At 44.0% G+C, this 7664-nt stretch overlaps 1 protein-coding gene across 3 annotated transcripts in view; it reads right to left on the bottom strand.

Annotated features, from left to right (window-relative positions):
* Positions 1 to 576: 576 nt before the first annotated feature.
* The window catches only part of dnajc6 (DnaJ (Hsp40) homolog, subfamily C, member 6), a 26983-nt gene continuing 19895 nt past the window's right edge, over positions 577 to 7664 (bottom strand). For 2 of the 3 annotated variants that reach the window (XM_077014947.1, XM_077014945.1), the window contains 7 exons: positions 7477 to 7632; positions 6577 to 6672; positions 6141 to 6281; positions 5698 to 6027; positions 5251 to 5399; positions 4964 to 5140; positions 577 to 3472 (listed from right to left, as the gene is read on the bottom strand). In XM_077014947.1, coding sequence (XP_076871062.1) covers positions 3371 to 3472; positions 4964 to 5140; positions 5251 to 5399; positions 5698 to 6027; positions 6141 to 6281; positions 6577 to 6672; positions 7477 to 7632 — 1151 coding nt within the window. In that variant the 3' untranslated portion in view covers positions 577 to 3370. The remainder of the gene's footprint in view (positions 3473 to 4963; positions 5141 to 5250; positions 5400 to 5697; positions 6028 to 6140; positions 6282 to 6576; positions 6673 to 7476; positions 7633 to 7664) is intronic. The other variant, XM_077014946.1, reaches the window with a different exon arrangement.

Genomic DNA, 7664 nt, shown 5'->3' with positions numbered 1-7664 from the left:
CATCTCCTTATTGCAGCTGTTTGCCCTGGGCTATTCAGAGTCAGTCTGTCCTTCTAATTTGCAGCAACTGCAAGAAACCATCCTGTCTTCATGTGCCAAGACTCCAGAATCAAAAACTAGGTGGGTGTCCCTAATAAAGTGGCCTTTCTGTGTTTGTGTAAAGTGACAATGGCACAGTAATGGCATGATTGACCTCCACTACTGAAATGGAGGATAGCAAACGCCAATGGTGTATCGAAAAGGATGGACTTTGGACCTAACTGTACACCTTCAAGTAAATATTTCTAATACAGAGGCTGGTGAGTGTATATTATAGATTTTGAAAGTGGGTCATTGTCAGAATTATAAAGAAGAACATGTTGTTCCCATTTCCCATTGGATGCCAATAAAAACAGTCTTGACTATAAAAGATACACAAAGCAGGATTCTCAGATTGAACACACAAGGCTATGGAATTTTGGATAATAAAAAAAGACTTTATGTGTCTAGAATGAACTGAACATGTAGTGGAACAGAATGTTTTGGTTGTTGAGCAAACAATTCTTAAGAACAAAAATCACAGAGTTATTCCACTGATCATGTTTTCTCTTGCCCATTTATTTGTGCAATGCACTTTATGTACAGCTTCAGAGAGGGAAACAAAAGTAGAGAGGGCACAGAAAATTAGTAATACCGATACAGCAGACAGGCAAACACGCAGCTGTCTCCAAACCACTTTCTCACAGAGGACAATATTATTAACACCACACATTCACTACTGTATACAGAGATTAGCTGCAGAACAATAGGACATTTCTAAGATCAAAGGTAATTCAGTTCACAAGAAGGGGGGGGGGGGGGGGGTACCATCCTAGATGGAAAGGTCTTTTGAATACTCAGTTGTTGCTATTCTGAGAGAAACTGTGTAGTCTTATAATGAAATATAAAGAAAAAAAGGTCAGACTCAAAAATGCGCAAAAGCAGTCTTTTTTTCAGAGATTCTCTCTATAACAACCAGAAAAATAATGAACAGCACTGTAACATACATGTCGACTGTAAATTGTATTTGTATAATGTCATTCAAGTGCAAATATACGGAGAGAGAAAGGGCAGATTTTGTGGTTGTACAACACAGAGAGCATTTCACCCCTGGACATACGTAGTTACAGTCGTACACACTGTACATGGAGATAGCAAAATGTCTCGGAGGTTGATCTGGTTTCTGGTTTTTCTCTTATGAAGAAATGAGGAAGTTCAACACAACATTTACCAGTGCAGGTGACAAGACTGAGGTCTGCTTTAAATGAATGTGAAAGTAGAAAACAACCATAAGAAAAGAAGGCAGGTTTAACATGATTCCCATCCCACAGTCCCTGACCATAGAGGAGGCAAAGCTCGCCACGACTGGTTAACAACAAGGAAAATGAACATCAATGCTGCGATGTTACAAATGACAAGAAATGAACCCAAATTCTGTTCAGTTCTGCACAGCAAATAATCGTGAAGTACGGCTTTTCCCACTCAAATGCATTTTACAGTTGTTAAAAAATAAACATCAAAACTACAAAACCGTTTTTCAGAGATTCAACATATATTTCAGTGCAGAGCCTGATGGATCATTCTTAAGCAAGGTTATATGTAATTTAAGACAATTCTGTCAAGCCAATTAGTATTAAGAGAGGTGGTAATAGGTCGTTTTCTGATACATTGTCGTTATATTACATATATACCATTATTATTACAGAACCTAACAATGTTTTAAGAAATATTGCATAAATATTACAGACTTGTATAAAAAAGTTAAATTGTGTGTTTTTAAAATAATGCTAAATCTGCCTACGTGATTTCAGTCGTACATGATTAAACTGTGTTTAGTTTCGCATCTGTCTGAATCAGTTCCATTTAATCCTTAATCATTCTTTTACAAGGTCAGTTACTTAAAACAAATTCCTATTTACAAAAGGTGGCCTTTCATTGGACAATGAAATGTAAGGAAAAAAGGATATTTAGCTTAACATTTCATGTGGTAAAGCCCAATACTGAAATGAAAAGGAAATTGCTGGAATGTATGCAACACGTTCAACAATGGAAATAGTCTGTCAAATTGCTTCAATAATCTACCCTGATATCTGACTCAAAGAACATCAACATTCTCAATAATATCAACATTGTCTTTTGAATCAGCCCACTAATCCCTTGAGATCAATCTAATTTAGCTAAGTATGCACTGTAAACAAAAAAAAAACATACATTAATATTTGCATAACATGATTAAATAAGCATATACTGTAACAGGGAAGTCTCGACTGGTAACATTTTCAGTGTCATTTTAGTGTAAATATGCATCGTACTGCTGTTTTGTTGTTTTGCAATATTACTAATAAACCATTTATCTTAAGACTATACTTTCGTAACCAGTATATCATAAGAAACACATTCCATACACATACATCAGTAGTCAGTAGAAACCAAGACAAAATATGAGCTTCAGTAGTTACTATTGTTCACACTTAAATGGCCAAAAATAGTAAGATGGGTAGCGTTCTGAACTCCAGAGGTAATGATCAGAAATAATTGCAGTTGCATGAACAAGACCTACTGTAGTCTCTCTTATTAATCAGTTCTACGCTGCTTTCTTTCCCAGTGTTGTGTGTTCAGTGCTGAATGCTCAGTGCTGTTTGTTCAGTGCTGTATGTTCAGAAACGTACCTGAAGTTTAAAGTACTCTACAGTGCTTCACAGCATTTTTGTTTTTTTGCTCTTGTTGTATTTTTTTCTTTTTTGTATATAATGACACCATTTCCTTCTGCTAGCCTCTGATCTTCGCTCTCCACTCAGGAAACAGTGGTGATGTGCCCGGGTAAGTTTGCCCAACAGTGTCACCACAGACATGCATACAAAGTGTACCGGGTTTAACAGTTCCAGTGAACACCCCTGTATTTGCAACACTGATGAGATCCACGTCTAGTTTGCAGTCGTTAGGTGGTGTGACAAAGAAAAGTCCCGTTTCCACAGCACACTGCGCGTCTGAACCACAGCCGAGTCGAAATGGGCTGACTAGCAAAACAAACAAAAAACTAAACAACAAAGCAAGTGCCTGTCTGGAGGAAATGTGACCATGCCTCAACCCCCCCCCCCCCTCCCAAAAAAAAAATACACTTTTCAAATTCTGTGGTTTGCTTACATTGTTTTAGCAGATACCAGTTCCATAAGACATGAGGCTGGTTCTCATCTACTCTGCCGTACGGACCGCTGTGCCTACGTTCATGAGTGGGGGAGGAGCAGTCTGGTGTGTGCTGGAGGAGTGGAGGCTGATCACATACATACTGCTCTGGGGAGGACCAGCGCAATGCATCATGGGCCGCTGGAGGGCGGGGCTAATGGGGTCCATCTTAGTACAGAGTTTTCTGTCCTTGGCTTTCAAATTCTGACCAGGCATCATTTAGTTCCATAAAAATCATCTTGGCATATTGTTCATAGGGCTGTCCAGTGGCCTGGGGGGGGAGACAAAAAGAGAAAAATGCACATATTTCATACATATTAAATATGACACCTCAATCAACTAAAGAGTTGGCAAAACAACCTACAACATTTTTTAATTCCGTTTTTTTTATTCAATACAAGATTTTAAATGAACATTTCATTAAGCAGATTTGTGTAGACATAATTGTTTCTCCAAACCTATAGTTATTTTATAGCAGTTCTCATTCATTTCTGAAGTTGACATTCTACTGAGTGATTAACAAAAACCAAAATGCCCTCAAATGACCCTCTGACAGGACATACACATAAACCATCCACTGGGGCTCTCTCACTGTAATGGGGCAGAGCATGTAGAGTGCAAAGTCGTAGGGGGTTTAATTAATGTAGGAAGGGGCGTTCATGATACACTACATTGCCAAAAGTATTTGCTCACCTTCCTTGACTCACATATGAGTGACATCCCATTCCTAATCCCATAGGGTTCAATATGACATTAGTTCACGCTTTGCAGCTTGACTCTCAGTCTAATTCATCCCAAAGGTGTTCTATCGGGTTGAGGTCAGGACTCAGGCCAGGCAAGTTAATCCACAACAGACTCTGCCATCCATGTCTTTATGGACGTTGCTTTGTGCACTGGTGCACAGTCATGTTGGAAGAGGAAGGGGCCAGCTCAAAACTGTTCCCACACAGTTGGGAACATGGAATTGTCCAAAATGTCTTGGTATGCTGAAGCATTCAGAGTTCCTTTCACTGGAACTAAGGGGCCAAGCCCAGCTCCTGAAAAACAACCCCACACCATAATCCCCCTCCACCAAACTTTACACTTGGCACAATACAGTCAGACAAGTACCGTTCACCTGGTAACTGCCAAACCCAGACTCGTCCATCAGATTGCCAGATGGAAAAGCATGATTTGTCACTCCAGAGAAGCACCTCCACTGATCTAAAGTCAAGTGGCGGCATGCTTTACCTCACTGCATCCAACACATTGCATTGCATTTGGTGATGTATGGCTTGGATACAGCTGCTCGACCATGGAAACCCATTCCATGAAGTTCTCCACACTGTTCTTGAGCTAATCTGAAGGTCATGTGAACTTTGGATGTCTGTAGTGACTGACTCTGAACACTATGACCTCTTGACCTCTTGACACTGCGTTTCAGCATCTGCTGACCCCGCTCTGTCAGTTCACGTGGACTACCATTTCGTGGCTGAGTTGCGGTCATTCCCAAACACTTCCATTTTTTTGTAATACAGCTGAAAGTTGACTGTGAAATATTTCACGACTGGATTTGTTGCACAGGTGGCATCCTATCACAGTTCCACGCTGGAATTCACTGAGCTTCTGAGAGCGACCCATTCTTTTACAAATGTTTGTAAAAGCATGTATGCATTTGTAGGTGCTTAATTCTATACACCTGTGGCCATGGAAGTGATTGGAACACCTGATTCCAATCATTTGGATGGGTGAGCGAATACTTTTGGCAATATAGTGTACTCACCTTGTCGGGGTGGACGACCAGCACAGCCTTGCGATACACCTTCTTCACTTGTTCAGGCGTGACCAGGTCGGCCATACCGATGGGCTTCCAGCGTGTCTCCCCCTCCCAGAGCACCGTGTGCATGGTGGAGAGCAGCGCCCGAATGTTGCGTTCCTTCCCCTCGATCCAGTCCAGGATCTGCCACACACACACACACACACACATCTGTAGTCCAGGATGTGGTCTCTGTGTAAAGCACAGGTGCCAACCAGTTGTTTTTTCCCCTTATTGATTTGTAGGCTTCTAACCTTGAGCTTCTCTGGGTCCATCTCCTTTGCCATCTCCTCTTTTCTCATTTCCGCTATAGTCTTCGGGCCCTTCCTGTCCTTGCTGCCCAGGAAGCCTTGTCCAGACAGCAGGTCATCAAAGTTAGCGTCCGAAGCCCTCGGCTTGGGTCCTGGAACAAATGGGAGACGTGTGTATTCTTTTGGCTCAAATCAAACTTTTGTTACTATATGTTCCTTAGGACAGAGACATCAGAATGAATCCTTCAGTTGAGAGATGTCAGGAAGGAAGTTGTCAGGTGCTTACAATCTACTTTCCATAAAAATCAAAATAAATATGCAAGAAAGTTTTGAAATAAATGATAACAATAACAATAATTATGTCAGTGAAAACAATAACTAAGAGCCAATAGATACAAGAAGTACTTTTCTACCAGAGACAGCTCTGGCTGTGTATCATCAGTCACTAACCCACGTTAGATTGTGCTTTTCCACCAGCGCCCCCTGGTGGGGCCCCGCTCACGCCAGAGAAGCTGACGTTGTAGTTGGGCCTATTCTGGGGGGAGCCGTGTGGCATGGGGGGCCCGGGGCCTTTGGCCTGGGCTGGATGGGGCGCCTGACCCTGGGGCTGCCACTGGCCCCCGCTCCCGCCGTGCTGCCATGACGGGAAACCAGGGCTGGGTTGCCAGCCTGCGGCCGCGTGCTGGGGAGAGGCTGCAGGCCTCTGGGGAGAGCCCATCGGGGGGAAGCCTCCGCCTGTCCCAGTGGGGGTGGTGGGTTTACTGGAGAATCCTGAACCACCTACACAAAACATCGAATGGACAAAGCACGCATGTTCAGGACAACACAACAGCGTGTGATTAATGGACTTGGTTTTCTATTCACATGTGTTCTGTGCACACATTCCCCCCTACCTCCCAGAGAGGCTCCTAGGTTGCCCAAGTTAGCGAAGGGGTCCAGAGTGTTTGGTTTGGCCTGGTGGGTGGGGGTGTTGTGGGCTGATCCAGTGGGACTCGTAGTAGCCGACTTGCTCCCCACACCTAAACCTCCACCCGCTAACACAAGGAAACGGATGAATGCTGCACGGCTACATTCCTTCTTTAAAAAAACAGCTATAGTCTGTTGGCATAAAATCTTGCCTTGCAAATAATATCAAATATCTCTTCATTTATATTAACATCTGAATGTAGTATGCATACATTTTTGTAACAATGTTTTAAACTACAATATACCATGCTACAACGCAGAACCCTCGATGGTACTTGAATGTCTAATATCACGGTGCGATTCTAAAAGCTGCCAGCAGGTGTCGCACTATAGTTGTTTCTTTTGGTGTCAGGTTTCACTTGCCTTGTGCCGCTGGTCTGTTCCACTCCCATCCTCCCATGGTGCTCTGCTGCTGGATGTTTACGGTGGGGGTGGCGGGTGGTGCAGGCGAGCTGCGGCCTGGGTGGAGATTAGTGACAGGTTACAGCCCAGCAACACGCCTCCTGCTCCACACGCACACGCACACACACACACGCACGCACGCACACGCACACACACGCACACACACACACGCACACACACACACGCACACACACGCACACAAACACGCGCACACACACGCACGCACACACACAGAAACACACACAAACACGCGTACACACACACACACACACACACACACACGCAGGCCTCGGCTGCCTGAGCCGTAAAGCCATTGAAACACTGACCAAACAAAGTGGTCTCTGGCAGCCTGGACCAAAAGAGTGAAAACAATCAGTTCTGCATTATGTGGGCAGGTTTAAACTTGAATAAGGTGGAATTTCTAAAGTAACCCCTCGTAAAAAATAGATAACTACTTATTTTATACTCGTTTTATTTCAAACTGACGGTACGAGGCCACTTTGTTTACGAAAAATGCAACATCGGTACGCTTCCTCTCCGCTCAGACTGGACCCGTCTGGCCTCCACATGACTTCAAGCAGTTTGAGTGCCAAACAGATTTACCAGAAGGCTGAACTTATTAAACCTTCAAGAAAAATGCACTTTAGTTTTGGAATGGGCAATACTAGACCAACACTTCCTCACATCCATCCAGCGCAAGCCGGGCCCAGTGAGCAAGCTGCGGTCAGAGGTGGATAGTTAGAGGTGGAAATTACACCTGGCAGGCAAAAGGGCTTGGCGGTTGTCACAGAAACAATGCACAAACAACACAACGCTGAGGCCGGTCGTCATGGCTACAGAAGGCACAGCGCCAAGCCTTACCCACGCCCACGTTTTGCACGGTGGGAGACGGAGGTCGTGCAGCATGCAGGAATGGGTCCGATTGCCCCATCATACCTGGGCCCAGGAACGCTCCCATGAAGTCTGCAGGCTTTGGAGCGGAGGCAGCAGGTGGCGCCGACCCAAACAGGTCGAAGCCTGAAGGGGTGAAGAGAAAGTGGCGTTCGCAC

Source organism: Brachyhypopomus gauderio, chromosome 8, assembly GCF_052324685.1.
Source record: "Brachyhypopomus gauderio isolate BG-103 chromosome 8, BGAUD_0.2, whole genome shotgun sequence".
Taxonomy (NCBI): domain Eukaryota; kingdom Metazoa; phylum Chordata; class Actinopteri; order Gymnotiformes; family Hypopomidae; genus Brachyhypopomus; species Brachyhypopomus gauderio.
This window is presented reverse-complemented; position numbering and strand designations above follow the sequence as displayed.